This window comes from Oryctolagus cuniculus, chromosome 17, assembly GCF_964237555.1.
Source record: "Oryctolagus cuniculus chromosome 17, mOryCun1.1, whole genome shotgun sequence".
NCBI classification, from domain to species: Eukaryota; Metazoa; Chordata; class Mammalia; order Lagomorpha; family Leporidae; genus Oryctolagus; species Oryctolagus cuniculus.
In genome coordinates, this window is record NC_091448.1 from 17,669,571 (window position 1) to 17,689,227 (window position 19,657).

At 42.8% G+C, this 19,657-nt stretch overlaps 1 protein-coding gene across 5 annotated transcripts in view; it reads left to right on the forward strand.

The window, feature by feature from the left end:
- The window catches only part of NSF (N-ethylmaleimide sensitive factor, vesicle fusing ATPase), a 179,903-nt gene that overhangs the window by 147,436 nt on the left and 12,810 nt on the right, over positions 1-19,657 (forward strand). For all 5 annotated transcript variants that reach the window (XM_008271641.4, XM_002719197.5, XM_070060567.1 and 2 more), the window contains exons 16-17: positions 252-318; positions 2,145-2,224. In XM_008271641.4, coding sequence (XP_008269863.3) covers positions 252-318; positions 2,145-2,224 — 147 coding nt within the window. The remainder of the gene's footprint in view (positions 1-251; positions 319-2,144; positions 2,225-19,657) is intronic.

The following is a 19,657-nucleotide window of genomic DNA, read 5'->3' on the forward strand; positions in this document are numbered from 1 at the left end:
ATGATCCACATTGTGTCCTCCTGGGCAAGTAATTTAATTGCTTATGCTCAGTTTCCTTGCAAGGACTTACTTTTTCAGTTCTAAAATCCTATAGCTTGTTAAACTCCAAATAATTTTTTGTGGTTTGAAGTATTGATGTTTTACTATACTTTGTTTAGATATTGCCTAAGAATTTACTAAATGTGATATTCTTGAAAATTGTCATAATTACAGAGGGTGGTAAGATAATAAATGGTTTTGCTTTCTTCCAGATCTTTGATGATGCGTATAAATCCCAGCTCAGTTGTGTGGTTGTGGATGACATTGAGAGATTGCTAGGTGAGTCATAACATCTATCATTGTATCCTCTTTGCCACATTGCAGCTAATGTCTCAAAAATTATAAGTGAAAAAACAGGTATTTATAAACTGTAGAGCAATCAAAATACTCTCCTTTGTCTTACAAGGAAATATTATCTTTTACATCTGATGTCAGTGACAGTATTCATACTAATCTGTTTTATGACTGACTCCAGTATAAACTGCTTCTTGAAAGGGTCTGTGTCTCATATTATTTTCTGTCTTCTACAATGTGCCCTGCTCATAGAATATGATTAGTAATTTTCATTGATGCGTATAATTGCTATAGCTCAGAGGACCACTTGTGAATTTTGACAAAACTAATGAAAGAAGAGTTTAGGATCAGAGTGAAATCCACAAATCTGCTAAAACACTTGAGGCAGAAGTTGTAAGCTTCCTGTGCCTCAGTTTCTGTTCTTATAAAACAGAGACTGTAATCCATTCCTTGCTTATGCCACAGAGTAATTGTGAAGACAGATGTTGCAAACATTCTGGAAGGTAAAAGTGCTCTATAGTAATGTTTAAACTGTTTGTTAAACATCTCCTGTGTGGAAGTACACTCCTACAGGAGACGGAAAGGAATACACCGAGTCTCTGAGCTCAGTGCCCGAGGAGCAAACCACAAGGAAGTGCCAGGAGTTGTTGTTTCTCTTGGATTTCATTTCATTGTAAAATTAAGTCAGCTTTGCATAAATTCATAATAATGGCTCAAGATGGGATAATAAACTCGATTGAAATAGAAACCCACCTAGCGATTTAATAAATGTCTGAAAATACTATTCAATGCTTGATTAATCCCTTCTTCCATAAGCTGTCCATAATAGTATAGTAATGATTTCACATCAGCTGTTTCTACTAGAGTTTCCCTGTGATTTTCAGACTTGTGTTAGGTCCTCTGTTATTTATTTTTTAAGTTTTGGGAATATTTGTTATAAAGCAAAGCTGGCATATCTATGAGGTATTCTTAAACTGATAGTTTTATCTAGTGACCTGGGTTTTTGGTCTGCTGTATTTGATATATCTCAGCCTAGTTTATAGGATTATTTCTTTAAAAGCTTTTAGGCACAAACTCATAGCTCTGTGTAAATTCCTTTATCTAAACACAATTGAGATGTGTGGTCATAGCAACACTACTGTGTCAGGAATGTGTGCCCTCTGCGTATATTTTCCCTTGTATGAATAGTTATTATCTGTACTTGTTTGTTCATTTATTTAGTAAGCATGAGATGAATTACTAGGGTCCTAGAAGTAAGAAGCTGCCTGTCTGCTATAACCTGTATTGGCAAAAATTAATGCAAAGCAGAAGGTGCTCTGTGTCCTGGACATTGAGCAAGTGACACGGGGGGCTGATGGCTGCAGGTAGATCCAAGACCAGGACGAGAGTGCTCATGCAGGTAGATCCACGACTGGGACGAGAGTGCTCATGCTGTGTGCTGAAGTAATTGTTCACTTATGACTTCCCCTCCGTCCATTTTCAAGTGACGTATTTTGTTAGCCATACCATATTCCTGTCATGGTTTGCAGTGATATCTTAGAACTGCTTGGTAAATATATCTGCTATCCCTCACCACCCACCATACCAAAAAAAAAAAAAAAAAAAAAAAAACTCTGAAAATCAAAGTTGTCTACATGAACTCAAAAGGGTTATTTAGAAGATTTTTCAAGACATTTATAATTTAAAGGTTCTTCTGTGATATTTTAAGCATCAGGATATTAGAGTTTTTTCCCTACAGATAGTTGCCTGAATGTGTGGGGAGTGTGGGGTCTATGCATAGAGTCCCTAACACAGCCATGTTTCTCTTCCAGATTATGTCCCTATTGGCCCTCGGTTTTCTAATCTGGTCTTACAGGCTCTCCTTGTGTTACTGAAAAAGGCACCTCCTCAGGTAAAAATAATAATAAAAGTTTTACAGCAAATTGCAAACAGTACATGCTTCCTAAATAAACAACTTGTCATAAACATAAAATTCTATTGTTGAAGGAATTTTGAAAAGTCATCTGGTCTGGCTTCTGCCTTAAGGTAAACAATTCTCTTAACAGAATTGCTCTATTACTTTTCTGAAGATATCAAAATCCACAGTTTCAAATAGTATTATATTTTTTTATTTTGTGAATTCTCTACCATCCCTCTTTCACTTCTCAAGAGAGATTATAATATTATAGAATAGATTACTTGTTCCTTTTTGCTTCATTTATCATTTTCTAGAATTTATATTTGGGGAAACATTTCCTATGGGCAAATCATTTATTAATTTTCATAGCTGATCTTATATTACTTCTTCATCATGTGGTGCTTTCGAGGAATGAATTTATAGCCAGGATCTTGGTTCATGTGGTTGCAGTTTTAGGGATGGGGCTATTAGAAACTGGTGATTTTGATAGTTTAGCAAATTTAAAACCAATCTATGAACGTTTGTTAAATATGCTAATTATGTAGTGGTTGCCAGAGCATGTTTGGCTATGTCACAGACACAAATTCTCTTGAATGATTCGATGAGCTATAACCTCAAAGAAATGCCAATCAGGCCGGCGCTGCAGCTCAATAGGCTAATACTCTGCCTGCGGCGCCGGCACCCCGGGTTCTAGTCCTGGCCGGGGCACCGGATTCTGTCCCAGTTGCTCCTCTTCCAGTCCAGCTCTCTGCTGTGGCCCGGGAAGGCAGTGGAGGATGGCCCAGGTGTTTGGGCCTTGCACGCGCATGGGAGACCGGGGGAAGCACCTGGCTCCTGGCTTCGGATCAGCGCACCGGCCATGGCGGCCATTGGGGGGTGAACCAACGGCAAAGGAAGACCTTTCTCTCTGTCTCTCTCACTATCCACTCTGCCTGTCAAAAAAAATGTCAATCAAAGGCTTATACAAAGGGGTTAAGCACTAACTTGAAAAACATATTAATTTCTCATGTTTGAAGTTAGAAATATAAACTAATTTGTGTGGAAAATAGCTTGTGAATCTAATTTTTAATTTTTTAAGGTTTTGCTTCTGAGAAGCTTTTTCTTTTCTTTTTTCTTTCTTTTCTTTTTTTTTTTTTTTTTTAGCTCTATTTATTTATTTTAAAAGCAGAGTTACAGAGAGGCAGAGACAGAGAGAGAGGTCTTCCATCCACTGGTTTACTCCCCTAAATGGCCTCAATGGCTGGAGCTGGCCGATCTGAAGCCAGGAGCCAGGAGCTTCTTCTGGGTTTCCCACATGAGTGCAGGGGCCCAAGCACGTTGGCCATCTTCCACTGCTTCCCCAGGCCATAGCAGAGAGCTGGATCTGAAGAGGAGCAGCCGGAACTAGAACTAGCACCCATATGGGATGCTAGCACTGCAGGCAGCAGCTTTACCCACTACACCATAGCTCCAGCCCCTCCAGTTCCTTTTTTGAAGTTTCTAAGACTTTAATCATTGTTCCAATTGATTAAATGCAAAAATATGTAGAGGGTCGATACAAATGATAGATATTTCTGTGTAATGAAATAGTGCCGGCCCCCTAATTTTTATTTTAACAGTTAAAATTATGTGTATTTTACACTTAAGGGTAAAGGACTTTCATTGAAAAGAAACATAACCTACAACAACCTTGAAAATTTGCTGCATATTTGCACTATGGAAGGATTTTTTAAAATCATCTTTCCAAAAACTGTCATTTTCAGTCATTGGAGTTGTAGCTTATACTCAGGCTGAAGTTAGAGAAAGTTTTTTCCTCTGATTCCTTTAGTATTTTTACAAATACATACATAGGTGTCTAAAGTTGTTGAAATAAACATAAGCAATATCTCCTCAGTATCTATATATTATATACATAATCTGTTATAAATATAATATATATTATGCACACCTAAAAGCCTAATTTTTTGAAATCATATTTAAAATTACTAGATTTTTTTACAAGTATTTAAATTTATTTTTTACAATATTCAAAACTTTAGCTAAAAATAATTCATGATAAAAGTCGCTTAAAAGGGTTTGGCGCTGTGGCATGGTGGACTAAGCCTCCGCCTGCGGTGCCGGCACCACATATGGGCACCAGTTCGTGTCCTCGTTGCTCCTCTTCTGATCCAGCTCTCTGCTCTGGCCTGGGAAAGCAGTACAAGAAGGCCCAAGTCCTTGGGTTCCTGCACCCACAAGGGAGACCCAGAAGAAGCTCCTGGGTCCTGGCTTCAGATTGGCCCAGTTCCAGCTGTTACAGCCATTTGGGGAGTAAACCAGCTGATGAAAGACCTCACTCTCTTGTTTCTCCCTCCCTCTATCTTTAACTCTACCTCTCAAATAAACAAAGTCTTAAAAAAAAAAATGGGCACCAATTCTTGTCCCAGCTGCTCCTCTTCCAATCCAGCTCTTTGCTATGGCCTGGGAAAACAATATAAGATGGCCCAAGTTCTTGGCCTCTGCATCTACGTGGGAAGACCTGGAGGAAGGTCCTGGCTCCTGGCTTTGGATCGGTGCAGCTCCGGCCGTTGCAGCCAACTGGGGAGTGAACCAGCGGATGGAAGATATCTCTCTCTCTCCCTCTCTCTCTCTCTCCCTCTCTGCCTCTCCTTCTCTCTGTATAACTTTTTCAAATAAAATAATCAAATCTTTTTTTTTTAAAGTCACTTAAAAATAATAACTTTTCAGTATGGCTTTAAGCATCTTGTCCTTTCCTTTGAGTTATTAAATATTATACACATTTTTAAAAATCTTTTTAAAGATTTATTTGTTTACTTATTTGGAAGACAGAGTTACTTAGGAAGAGAGAAAGAGTGACAGAGCCACAAAGAGAGAGAAACCCTCCATTCGTTAACTTCCCAGATGTCTGAAACCGCTAGGGCTGGGCCAGGCTAAAGCTGGGAACCTGGAACTCCATCCAGGTCTCCCATATGGGTGGTAGGGGCCCAAGCACTGGGGTATCTTCCGCTGCTTTCCCAGGAGCATTAGCCGGGAGCTGGATTGGGTGTGGAACAGCCAGGACTCAAGCTGGCTCTCATATGGGCTGTCAGTATCATAGACAGCAGCTCAACTCATGGTGCCACAATACTAGACCCTAATACTGTATATGTTGACATTGATATAGGCTGGCGCTTCGGCTCACTAGGCTAATCCTCCGCCTTGCGGCGCCGGCACACCGGGTTCTAGTCCCGGTCAGGGTGCCAGATTCTGTCCCGGTTGCCCCTCTTCCAGGACAGCTCGATATAAACAGAGAAACAACCCCTGGCTGAGAATTATCCAAAATATAAATACTAATAGAGATAAACAAAGTAGTCACAAATGGACTATAATATTTTGATTAAAGATTTAAGAATAACTGTTTCTATTTTGTAAAAGACTCTTTTTTAATTAGTTAATTTTTTAAAGAATACAAATTTCACAAGTACAACTTTAGGAATATAGTTATTCTTCCTACCATACCTACCCTCCCACCCACCCTACTACCCCTCCCCCTCTTCTCTCTCCATTTCCCAGTCCCATTCTCCATTAAGAATCATTTTCAGTTAACTGTACACTGAAAACCAACTGTGTACTAACTAAAGATTTCAACATTTTCCACATACATGCACACACACACACACAAAAACTGAGAACTAGTTTTATAGTTAACTCTCATAATACAACTCATTGAGGACAGAGGTCCTGTATGGGGAGTTAGTGCACAGTGACTCCTGTGTTATTTAACAATTAAAACTCTTATTATGATGTCAGTGACCAACCAAAGCTCTTGACATGAGCTGTGTAAGCTATGGAAGCCTTTTGAGTTCACAGACTCTGTATTTAGACAAGGCTATAAGCAAAGTGGAAGTTCTCTCCTCGCTTTAGAGAAAATTACCTCCTTCTTTGATGGCCACGTCTTTCTGCTGGGGTCTCACTCACAGAGGAGGAGTGAGAATGAACATTTTTTGCCACAGTGTCTTGGCTTTCCACACCTGAAATACTCTCGTGGGCTTTTCAGCCAGACCAGGAAGCCTTAAGGGCTGATTCTGAGGTCAGAGTGTTACTTAAAGCTATTGTCATTCTAAAGAGATTGGAACATTCTCTCCTGTAAAAGACTCTTAATGGAAGGAACATTATTTTATGCTTTTAAATCTCTTAACATCTGGCATGGAGGTTTATCCATATAATACATACTTCCATGAACCACTTGTTCAACAAATTTTATATATATATATATATATATATATATATATATAACTTATCAAATGCAGATATATTTATTTAGTGGGCTTAAGTATTTGAGTATTGCTTAAATTTATATTTAGAGAGGGTATAATTAGAGTGAAACATCCAAAAATAATGTTCCAATGACCAAGAAGTACATAAAAATATATTCAGTATTATTATCATTTTTTTTGACAGAGTGGACAGTGAGAGAGAGACAGAGAGAAAGGTCTTCCTTTTACCGTTGATTCACCCTCCAATAGCCGCTGCAGCTGGCATACCGCACTGATCCGAAGGCAGGAGCCAGGTGCTTCTCCTGGTCTCCCATGCGGGTGCAGGCCCAAGCACTTGGGCCATCCTCCACTGCACTCCCGGGCCACAGCAGAGAGCTGGCCTGGAAGAGGGGCAACCGGGACAGAACTGGCGCCCTGACCGGGACTAGAACCTGGTGTACCAGCTCTGCAAGCGGAGGATTAGCCTATTGAGCTGCGGCACCGGCCGCAGTATTATTTAGTAATCAGGGAAATACAAATCCAAACTAATATAGCGAGGTACCATTTCACACCTCCTAGGGATGACTGTTTTCAACATGTCAGATAATGAGAAGTGTTGGTGAGACTATGGAGAAGTTAGAACCAATATACACTGCTGGGGGCTGGCGCTGTGTCTCACTTGGTTAATCCTCTGCATGTGGCGCTGGCATCCCACATGGGTTCTAGTCCCAGTTGCTCCTCTTCCAGGCCAGCTCTCTGCTGTGGCCAGGGAGTGCAGTGGAGGATGGCCCAGGTGCTTGGGCCCTGCACCCCATGGGAGACCAGGAAAAGCACCTGGCTCCTGGCTCCTGCCACTGGATCAGCGCGGTGCGCTGGCCGCAGCGCGCCGGCCACGGCAGCCATTGGAGGGTGAACCAACGGCAAAAGGAAGACCTTTCTCTCTGTCTCTCTCTCTCACTGTCCACTCTGCCTGTCAAAATAAATAAATAAATAAATAAATAAATAAAAAAAAATAATAAAAAAATTTTTTTAAAAAATCTTTATAAAAAAATTTAAAGAAAATATACACTGCTGGCTGAGGTTGTAAAAATTGTGAAGCCTTTGTAAACAATCTAGCAGTGCCTGTTTGTTTATTTGAGAGGCAGAGAGACAAAGCACTCCCAATCTGCTGGTTAACTGTCCAAATGCCTACAAGGGCTGAGGTTGAAGCCAGGAGCCAGAAACTCAATCCAGGTCTCCCATCTGGGTGGCAGGAACCCAGTTAAGTTGAGCCATCAATGCTGCCTCACAGGGTCTGCATTAGCAGGAAGCTGGAATCAGAAGCCAAAGCTGGACATTGAACCCAGTTACTCTAGTATGGGACACAAGCAGTATCTTAACTACTATGCCGGATGCCCACCCCCAGCAGTTCTTTAAATATAGAATTATTGCATGGCCTAGCAACTCCACTCCTAATATATGCCCAAAAGAAAGGAAACTATATGTCCATGCAAACACTTGTACATTAATAATTATAGCAGTGTTATTTATAATAACTGTAAAGTAGGAACAATTCATATGTTCATCAAATAGAATAAAATCCAGTATATCCATACTCAAATTTATTTGGCAATTTTTTAAAGATTTATTTATTTATTTTGAAAGAGTTACAGAGAGAGGGAGACAGAGAGATCTTCCATCCACTGATTCATTCTCCAGATGGCCACAAAGACCAGGGCTGAGCCAGGCTGGAGCCAGGAGCTTCATCTGGTTCTCCACATGGGTGGCAGGGGTCCAAACACTTGGGCCATCTTCTGCTGCTTCAGGGAGTTGGAGCAGCTGGGACATGAACTGGTGCCCATATGGGATGCCAGCCTCACAGACAGTGACTTTACCTGCTAAGTCTCAATACCAGCTCCCTTGGTGATTTTTTTAAATGCAGTACAGTTATCTCTTGGTGTCCATGAAGGATTGGTTCTAGGACCCTTGAAGATACTGAAGTCCAATCCATTTTATGTATATAAAATGACATAGTAGTCGCATATAATCTGTTCACATCCTTCTGTATACTTGAAATCATCTCTGGATTATTTGTAATACCTAATACACTGTAAGTGCTATAAATAGTTATGTTGTTTGGGAGTAATTGCAAGAAAAAAAGTCTGTACATGTTCAGTACAGAGAAAATTTTCTTTACAAATATTTTCAATCTACAGTTGGTTGAATCTGAACATGAAAAGCCTCAAATCTGAAGGCCGAGTGTGCACCAGCATGGATGAACCTTGAAAACACACATAGCAGAAGCAGCCAGTCTCTCTCTTTCTCTCTCTCTTTTTCTTTCTCTCCCTCTCTCTCTCTCTCTCACTCTGTCACACACACACACACACACATTATGTCATTCCATTCATACAAAATTTCCAGAATTGGCAAATCTATCTAGACAGAAAGTAGATTAGTGGTTGCCTGTAGCTGGGATGGGGAGAATAGCAGGAAACTGCTAATAGGTGTGGGGTTTTTTAGGGTGATTAAAATGTCCTAAAATTGAGTATGCTTTTGGTTGCACACATCTGTGAATATACTAAAAGCCATTGAATTGTTCACCTTAAAGGGTGAACCATGTGCTGGGTGAATCGTATCTCAATGAAGTGGTTACTTTAAAAAGAGAGCACTTTCAGAAGCTACTTAATGATGCAGAATTCTGTGGAGGGTTAGAAGTAAGGAGTGAGCATGCAAGGCACATGGCCCAGCTTGGGAGGAATCTTAGAAACAGGAATTGTTTAGACAAGGTCATAGTCAAAGTGGAGGTTCTCTCCTCCCTTCAGAGAAAGGTACCTCCTTCTTTGAAGACCTGTTCTTTCCACTGAGATCTCACTCACAGAGATCTTTTGCCAGAGTGTCTTGGCTTTCCATGCCTGAAATATGGGCTTTTCAGCCAGATCTGAATGCCTTTAGGGCTGATTCTGAGGCCAGAGTGCTATTTAGGGCATCTGCCATTCTATGAGTCTGCTGAGTATCTCACTTCCCATGTTGGATCACTCTCCCCTTTATTTATTCTATCGGTTAGTGTTAGCAGGTACTAGACTCGGAGAACTCAAGGGGCTTCCATAGCCTTGGAAACTCATGACTGGAGCATAGGGAGATTACTGATGCCATAGACAGGAGTGTCAATTGGTAAAGTCAACAACAGGAGTCACTGTGCACTTACTCCTCATGTAGGATCTCTGTCCTTAATGTGCTGTGCATTGAGATTTAATGCTATAACGAGTACTCAAATAATATATTTCACTTTGTGTTTCTATGGGGGTGCAAACTGTTGAAATCTTTACTTAATGCATACTAAACTGATCCTCTGTTAAAAAAAAAAAAAAAAAAAGAAAAGAAAAGAAAAGAAAAGAAACTATCAGCTCCCAACTTGACTCTCACTGGGATTAAACATGACAATAGGTCTGATCTGATTTCATCATCATTAAAAAAAATCATCTATTATTTTTCACTTTATGTTTCTGTGTGGGAGCAAACTGTTGAAATCCTTACTTAATGTATACTAAGCTGATCTTCTGTATATTAAGATAATCGAAAATGAATCTTGATGTGAATGGAAGGGGAGAGGGAGTGGGAAAGGGGAGGGTTGTGGGTGGGAGGGACGGTATGGGGGGGAAGCCATAGAAAAAAAAATATATAAAAAATAAAAATAAAAAATAAAAAAAAATAAAAAAAAAAAAGAAACAGGAATTGGATCAGTAATAAGCTACGTGGAATGAATTTCTGTAAGGACCAAAGAGAAAGGATTTGGAAATATGTAAGAAGTAAATGACCTGGTGACTGTAGTGATTGGAAATGATGAAGATTCTTTTTTAAGGACAAACCAGGCCGGCCGCGACTCACTTGGCTAATCTTCCGCCTGTAGCGCCGGCACCCTGGGTTCTAGTCCCTGTTGGGGCACTGGATTCTGTCCCGGTTGCTCCTCTTCCAGTCCAGCTCTCTGCTGTGGCCCAGGAGTGCAGTGGAGGATGGCCCAGGTCCTTGGGCCCTGCACCTGCATGGAAGACCAGGAGGAAGCACCTGGCTCCTGGCTTCGGATTGGTGCAGCGTGCTGGCCATGGCAGCCATTTGAGGGGTGAACCAACAGAAAAGGAAGACCTTTCTCTCTCTCTCTCTCTCTCACTGTCTAACTCTGCCTGTCAAAAAAATAAATAAATAAAATAAGGACAAACCAGCCTGTCAATCAGAATTTGGTAGCTGTGACCTGGACTGCTAGATGACCTGTTATAGTAGGGGATCCCTGGCTGGAGAAGTTAGGAATGTAACAACTATGGTTGGCATATACTTAACTAAATAAAATAAATGCTTTGTCTGTAGCACCCATTTTTTTGTTTTTTGTTTGTTTGTTTGTTTGACAGGCAGAGTGGACAGTGAAAGAGAGACAGAGAGAAAGGTCTTCCTTTTGCCGTTGGTTCACCCTCCAATGGCCGCCATGGCTGGCGCGCTGCAGCCAGCGCACCGTGCTGATCCGAAGGCAGGAGCCAGGTGCTTCTCCTGGTCTCCCATGGGGTGCAGGGCCCAAGGACTTGGGCCATCCTCCACTGCACTCTCTGGCCACAGCAGAGAGCTGGCCTGGAAGAGGGGCAACCGGGACAGAATCCGGCTCCCCAACCGGGACTAGAACCTGGTGTGCCGGTGCCACTAGGTGGAGGAATAGCCTATTGAGCCGCGGCACCAGCCAGCACCCTGCTTTTTAAAGTTAGTTTATATTCTCAAGAAATTAGGGGGAAAATTTCAGGCTGATCAATATCAAGAATATCCGTCATTCTAAAGTAGAAGCTCTCACTTTACCAGTCATCCCGTAGGATTCTCAGATGTTCACCGGGCACATGGAACTGAAGGTTACAAAGATGTGTAGCATGGTACAAAACTACTCTCACTGACAAGAAAACACAGAAGTTGTGGGTAGTTTTCCTTAAAAGCAACTGTGCAGGTATACAGTACGGCGGTCAGTCACAAGATCCTTCATTTTGCATTTTTGGTGATTCCGGCTTTCACACAGCAAAACTGTGTGTGCATGTGTGCACATGCTGAAATAAAAGAATCCCTTCAGGGCCACTATGTTGTTAGGTATCAAGATATTCTCTCTGCTACTCCCACCCCTCCCCCACTCCCTTCTTGTAAATTGGCTTTATTAAAACTGGTTCACAAGCCCTCCTTTTTTTCCTTTGTTATTGTCTTGGTCTTGAATTTTCAGTGTAGAACTAAAAATTCAAGTCAGATTTCAGTTACTAGGATAATTTCTTTGAATTTTAAATTTTTCTAACTAAATGCATAGATTTTTAATGAATGCAATTTTCAGTGGATTTGCTTTAAATTTAGCTGGAGAGTTAATTTCATGATTGATTTATTAGCCTTTTGAAAGTATAAAAAGTGGTATCTGTAGTTCACGAAGACTGAAAAACATCATCACATTTTGTTTAGCATCTTTTTAAAACCAATTAAAAGCTTTTCTAAAATGGATTGAACAGGAGAAAATAAAACATGTTCCCTAGGTCTTTATTTCAATCAAGTTTCCCTGTGTTGTGCAGGAGAAGAGATGGAGGGGGGATAGAAAGATTGAAAAGCGCTGTCCCAGCAGGGAGCCAGGCCGGAGAAAAGGGCTGCTCTGAGAACTCAGCAGCAGCAGCTCAGAAAGCTCCGGCCGGCTTCATCTACATGCAGAGTCACACAAGGCGTGGGGTGCTCTCCGGCACACGGAGGCTTCACATGTGCTTCCCTGCTGATTCCTGTGAAAAGCTAACAATTGGCTTGGAGGGTAAAAGACCACTGCAGTTCACCCTCCCCGAGCTGGACGTACAATTTGTCCAGTGTTAGGAGATGTCCGGCTTAGCGGCGAGAGGCTTGAAGACACCCCTCCTTCCAGTGAGATTCCTAAAGCCGTCTCTTTTACTTGATGACATTGGGGCTCTTTTCAAGTTTTGCAGATTTATGGAAGTTGAGGGGGATGTGCTTTTCACCATCAGGAGGGTGAAAGCCGCAGTCTCAGTGTTGAGGGAGAAGCAGTGGCGAAGTGGGGAGGCCAGGTGAAGCTGCAGCCTGCCACACCGGGCTCTTCTGCCGCCTTCTGTTTTCTGCCTTTGTGGGAGACAAAATAAAATGTCTGAAAAGGAACTCCTCGGGCTGTAAAACGACGTGACTTGCCAGTTTCCTCGCCGAGTGTGAGCGTCACCAGTTAAGCCCATTGACCTGACGTTCAGCCCTGGCTTTCCATGACACGTCTATGGCTCGCTTTGGAAGACTGCACCTTCGTGTAACAGAAAGGCCTTGTGGTTTATGAGGAACCTCCTATCCTTTTTATGACATAGAAAATCATAATATCTGATGATATAGCCTTGAGTAAGTACACGAGGCCACGCACAGCCCACCAGGGCCCAGCCACCCAGCAGCTGACGGGAGTCGGTGTCTTAGTCCATGTATGTTTACAGCATGCCAATGGGAGACTCTTTAGAAACTGCAACCTTTTTTTTTTGTTAATATTTATTTCTTTATTTGAAAGAGAGAGGAGGGAGGGAGCTTCCATCTGCTGGTTCACTCCCAAGATGACTGCAATGGACAAGGCTGAGCCAGGCCGCAGCCAGGAGCCAGGAGCTTCATCCGGGTCTCCGACATGGGTAGCAGAGGTCAAAGTACTTTGGCTATCCGCTGCTTTTCTGGGGCCATTACCAGGGAGGATTGGCAGTAGAGCAGCCAGGATTTGAACCTATATGAGATGCCAGTGTCACAGTACCACAACACCAGCTCCAAGAAACTGCAAACTTACAAAAGAAGAATATCACTCCAAATTCATAACAGTATTGCTGAAATATGATTGAAACCTAACAGTTGCTAGAATTTTAACTGAGTTATAGAGTTGGAAAAAATAATCTCACTACTTTGGCACCTAAGAATATTACCTAATAATAAAAAGAAACTAGCGGTGCTGGCACTGTGGCATGGACGCCAGGTGTCCTGTATGGGTGCCTGTTCAAGACCCGGTTGCTCCACTTCAGAACCAGCTGCCTGATAATATGCCTGAGAAAGCAGCAGAAGATGGTCCAAGTGCTTGGGCCCCTGCACCCACTTGGGAGACCCTGAAGAAGCTCCTGACTCCTGGCTTTGGTCTGGCCCAGCCCCAGACGTTGAAGCCGTTTTAGAAGTGAACCAGCAGATGGAAGATCTCTCTTCCTTCCTCCTTCTCTCTGTCTCTTCCTTGCTGTGTAATTCTTTCAAGTAGATAAATCTTTTCTTAAAAAATTAGGTTTCGAGCTGGGAGAGCATAATGTAGTGTGACCCACTGTCCAGATATTCAGGTGGGGACTCGGGCAGGCGTGTTCATTTAGCATCATCAGTCTCATGACAAGATTGCATTTTATGTAACCCTTACATGATGTCTTAGCACAGTCTGACTTCAGATATGTTGTTAGGGAGGCTCGTAATATGAGGCAACTCTTCAGGCTTTGGGTTGCTTTGGTGAAATAAGCAGATAATGGAACAGCCTCCAAATGGGACAGGCCTAAGCATGAGTATCTCTCCTTCTATCTGTTCACAATTAACTCTGGCTAATGACTCCAATGTGACTCAATAAGATACATAATCACTCTAGAAAAGAGCTGTAGTCATTGTGCCAGACACATTAATTGTAATCACTGATGTGATGACTTTTGCATTGGACTTCATTTTTTTTTAAGATTTATTTTTATTTATTTGAAAGGCAGACTTACAGAAAGAGAAAGAGAGAGGGAAACCAAGACTGCTTCCATCCACTGGTTCACTCCCCAAATGGCCTCAACAGCTGGAGCTGGGCCAATCCAAAGCCAGGAGCCAGGAGCTTCTTCTGGGTTCCTACATGGGTGCAGGTGCCCAAGTACTTGGGCCATTCTCTGCTGCTTTCTCAGGCTCATTAGCAGGGAGCTGGATTGGAAGTAGAGCAGCCAGGACTCAATTTGGCACCCATATATGCTGGCACTGCCAATGGCAGCTTAACCCACTAGGCCATAGCAGTGGTCCCTAGATTTCATTTTTTACAAAAAAAAAAAAAAATCAATTGTGATGGACAATTTAGTGGCCTAGTTTCCCCATTTATTAAGTCCATGACATTAGATAGCTTTTGCATTTTATGAGATTCTGTTTAGTGTCCTTTGCTTAATTTAGCAGATTTCCTTGGAAAATTCTGTATACAGAACTTAAATATGTGTGTTTACATAATATATATGTAGATTGATTTTAAGTACATCAGAAACAGTGAAAGAAAGTGACAAATCCTTTAAAAAACATTGATACAAATTTCTGCTGAGCAAAACCAGGTCATCCAAAGAAGGTTTGATCTTATTTGTTCGTTTGGTGTTGGTAGAGCACATCTGTCAGAGGTATAAATACCAAAGTGAACTGTAAGACATGGGTATCATTTTCAGATAGCTCAAGTAAATATTAAATTTTAATCATTAGAAAAATGTTAATAGTATTGAGACAAAAAATATTTTCTCACGGCCAGAATGCCATCTTTCAGCACCATTGCCTTAAATATATGACTGTGATACAACATCAGCTTTGGAAAGTTGTTGATTAAAATATAGTATTCGGTGGTGCTGAGGGTCTAGTGATGAGTCTCTGTGGAGCCTGGGGCAGAAAACCCGAGTTTGAGTCTTAGCTCAGATATCTTCAGGCTTTATAACTGTGAACTAGTCCCTTTAATTGCTTTACATTTATTTCCTCATCTATAAAATGGAGTTAATTCCTCTTGTCTTAACATATCCCATTGAGAGTCTGATAATATGTAGTGAAGATCTTTGTAAACCTGTGGACTCTACAGACATAAGATATTAAAAGAAGAAAAGAGGTGCCTTTAGCTAGTCCCTGGCACCTATTTAGCTTGTTAGATGGGAAAACTTAAGAATTTAACTGCAGTGTGTAGCAAATTTCCAGAGAAAGTGTGTTTAGAATTCCAATTTGGGCTTCCCAGGCTCAACTTCCCTTGTTTGCACAACAGGAAAGAAACAGGGATACCTTCCTCCCCATCTCTCATTCACTGAAGTTAAGAGACTTCCTAAATCCTAAAACAAATACTCTGGTCTGGGGCGGGAGGGTGGGGTAGGGGGAGAAGGGTCCTGTTGTAAAAAGAAGAATGAGGTTAACACTGGAATTTCAGGGCTTGGGCAGGTAAGGAGCAGAGTGGGGGCTGGAGCTTGTGACCATTGTGAGACCTCTGAGGACACCCTGGCCAACTTGTCCTCAGCCTCTGGGACCTAGGCCGCCTACTTTCCTTTGTAGCCACGTGTTACTTAAGACCAAAGTCCCCCCTTTCTCCTGACTCCTGGTGCAGCAGAGTGCTGTGTCATGGTTTCTGCCCTGAAATGACACAGATCTCTGGAGATTTCCCAGGGGCTTATTCTGTGTAGCTTGTGTGCAAAAGCCACCTGAGGACTTTTGTGAGTTCCTTCCTCCGTGAGAACATATTTAAAATTGCATTTTCTGACTCTTGGTGTAAAGATGAATATATAAAAACATCTATAATATATGTCATAGCTTCAATATATTAAAACATTTTCTTCAACCCAGAGTTTTCTTTTTTTCTTCTAAGAGAAATCAGAATATTTTCATGAGCTTCCTGAAGTTTATTGGGCCTTGGCCCTCTGCCTGAGAGTTAGGTCAACCCTGCCCCTAGGAGCAGCTTCTTAAACTTCACATTACTTTTTTTTTTTTTTCAAATCTTGGAAATTATAGGATTTGTGCTTACTTCTTGGTTCTTGGCTGTGTTCTGGATTGTAGAAATTGTTTCTCAAACTGGTCTCCAAATACTTGAGAGAATATTACTGGACACATGGGTGAGGCCTAAAGGAGGCCAGTGGGCTGTGTGGGGTTAAGTGAGGTGGAGTGTGGAGAACAGGCGCATGTTGAAGTATGGCTGGGAACAGAAGAGGTGCTTGCCACCTGGCAGGACTCTGGGAACGGTTGTAATAGTAACTTTCTCAGGAGAGAGCTCTACACCAAACTTCATTATAGTAACTGTTTCTCACGCCTTCTACACCAAACTTCATTTTGACATTAAAAAATGCTGCAGCTTGATCAGTACAACTTTGTTTTTGTTTTTGTTTGTTTGTTTGTTTTGGTTTTTGTTTTTCAGGCTTTTATTTATTTATTTGAAAGGCAGAGTTACAGAGAGAAAGAGAGAGATCTTCTGTCTGCTGGTTCACTCCCCAAATGGTCACAGCAGCCAGGGCTGAGCCAGGCCAAAGCCAGGAGCCAGGAGTTTCTTCCAGGTCTCCCATGTGAGCGCAGGGGCCCAAGGACTTGAGCCATCCTCTGCTGCTTTCCCAGGGGTGTTAGCGGGGAGCTGGATCCAAAGTGGAGCAGCTGGGACTTGAGCTGATCCCAACTTTATTTTCTTAATTTATATAATCTTTTCTCTTAAGAACCCAGAAGTCATTTTTCTAAGTGATATCTCTCCCTAATTCACAATTAAAAGATCAGCCATTGCTAACCTGAGTTTAAAATTACAGAGATAAAAACAATGAGCAGCTAAAACACAGTGAACATATCTGTGAGCACTAAACCCCAGTTCCAGCTCCCTCTCTGGACGTGAGGGCTCACACAGCTCACTGCACCTTTGCTGCCAGTGTCTCATCTATAGGATGAGAGAGATCAGGTCATCTCTAGCTGTGGTATAGAAGGTTAAGCCTCCGCCTGCACTGCCAGCATCACTATGGGCACTGGTTCCAGTCCTGCTGCTCCGCTTCCAGTGTAGCTCCCTGCTGATGCTCCTGGGAAAGCACTTGGGCCCCTGCCCAGCTCCAGCTGTTGTGGCCATTTGGGGAGTGAACCAGTGGATGGAAGATTCTCTTTCTCTCATTCTGTCTCTGTTTCTCTCTCTGTATCTCTGCCTTTCAAATAAATAAATATTTTAAAAAGTGGTTTCACATGTAAAATCTGATGATTCAGTGTCTTTTTTCATAAATTAGTACAAAATATTCTTAAATATTTAAAGTAGCCTGCTTTTATCTATGATGCTTATTTCGAATGATTTGGGGTTAAGTTTCTCTTTCGTATCCAGTCTGCATCATGACTTGCCCTCCTTGTTGTCCTCTGCCCTGTTGGCAGCCTCACCAGAGTAGTTACGAAGAAGTAGACTAAGAATTTGCTTCAGGGTAAAAGTATAATGGAGAGTTTAAGTGTAGTTGTCTGCCTAGTTGTAGCATGATTTATTTGAAACATCCTTCCTTTGGTATTCAACTTAGACATTTAAATGCCAAAAAAAAAAAAAAAAGTAGAAGAAGTTGCAGATGTTGGAGCAAGAGAAATCAGAAATGCATCTGGAGCATGAGGAGAGGCCCTGCTCCACTCCCGCCCCACCCCCGCGGCTGCTGGTTGTTTTTAGTGGTAGTCAGTGTGGGGAAACCTAGAGTTGTGTGAGACCTTTAATGATACTTGTTTATAGCTTAAATCAACGGCATCTAATGAATCTTATTTGTCCTCTTCTAGAGAAGTCTGTATTACCCAGCTAATAGCTGATTAATTGATTAAAAGAAGGAAAAATGACAGCGCTTGTATCTCCTTGTGTCGTGGATGAAGCATACATGCCATGCTTCGTTCTGGGTTACTGTATTTAAGACTGGTCACTGTCGTCACGGCATTCAGCACGTGGAGCTCACGGTGCAGACTCTCTGCTAGCAGGCACTGATTTTCCTGTTGAACACTTGGGGTCCTGTGTACTTTTCTAGGGCCAGAAGGGAGGATGTAACAATGAGGGAGTCGGCTGCTGCCCTTGAAACCTGTCCTGGGATCCTCCCTTTCATCCAGCACGTGTGTACCTACTTTGTACTCGAACAAGGCATTGTGCTAGTCCTGGATGCATCAGTGAAAGCAGACGTAAGTGGACATGGTTCCACTGAGGCATCAACCATGCATGGGTAGGCTGTGGAAAAGCTGATATTCCAGCAAGTCCTTGACTGTGAGCGGACAGCATTCCAGACAGAGGGGCCGCCAGGTCCATCGCTTGCGCCAGGCACGCTGGGTCAGGTTAAACCGCTGATTGCCATGCCCAGAGCAGTTCTGCTTCCCATCAGCTTCCTGCTGCTGCTCCTGGGAAGGCAATGGAAGGTGACCCCAATGCTTGGGCCTCTGCTCCCTGTATAACAAACTTGGATGGAGTTCCTGGCTCCTGGTTTCAGCCTGGCCCAGATCTGGCTGTTGTGGCCATTCAGCAAGTGAACCAGTAGATGGAAGATCGATCGATCTCTCTCTTTGTCTCTCTGTAACTCTGCCTTGAATAAATCTTTTTCTTTTAATTTGTTTTGCAAACAGGCCTCCAGATAAGTGAGATAATATTACCGAATATTATGGAATCCTTGTTTGAAAGGTTGAGGCCTGAAGGAGGAGAGCAGGCTGTCCAGGGCTAAATGAGGGCCATGCTGGGCACTGCAGGGCACAGACACAGAGGCACGGCCCCACCCGCAGGAGCCGACAGGCTAGAAGCAAAGTTCAGCCTGGCACAGAAGTGCCGTGAACACTGTGGTGAGGGGGAATATACAGTCTCTGTGGGGAAGGATAATAAAGCCAAGTGAAAATAGAAACGTTCCGCCTCCAGAACGAAGCCAGGGTCAGTGGGGGCGGAAGCACTTCCTGCTCAGCCTGTTCCCCTTTCTCAGAAGCCTCTGCCTCTCAGGAGGCCCCACTCTCACCCCCTGGGGCAGCTCCTTCCCCGGGGGTTTCTGACCTGGAGCTTCGGGCTTGGCGGGTCTGCACCATACCTGTTTAGCCTGAGGGTCGGCGCTCTCCTTCCCTAGCAAGGGAGAGCTGCTGGCTGTGTTCCACTTGTTGCAGTGCCCTGTGCTGTTGGGAAGAGGATTCTCAGGCGTCTCACTGCACCACCAGACCAATCCTGTGGATTCCTGAGGCTGCGGGAGATTTTTTCAGGTCCTCGCAAAGCCTTCTGTTCTGACTCTTGCTCTTGCACTCTTGCCTGTTCTGACAGCGATAAAGTCCCCGCCCCAGCATCCTTCTTGCTCTCCTCTCACAAGTAAATAGGATTTTCAGTCCTGCTTTTATGGCCCAGGAGGAAACAGGGATGAGAGGTATCTGCCCAGGTCACACAGCTCTGAAGGACAGAACTTGTTCTTTTTCCACTGCACCAAGCCAGCTGCCCATCCAGGCACTGCCACTGCCCCACTGCTTTCTGCCAACCCTGGGCCTGCATTTAAAAGGACATCCTGGATGT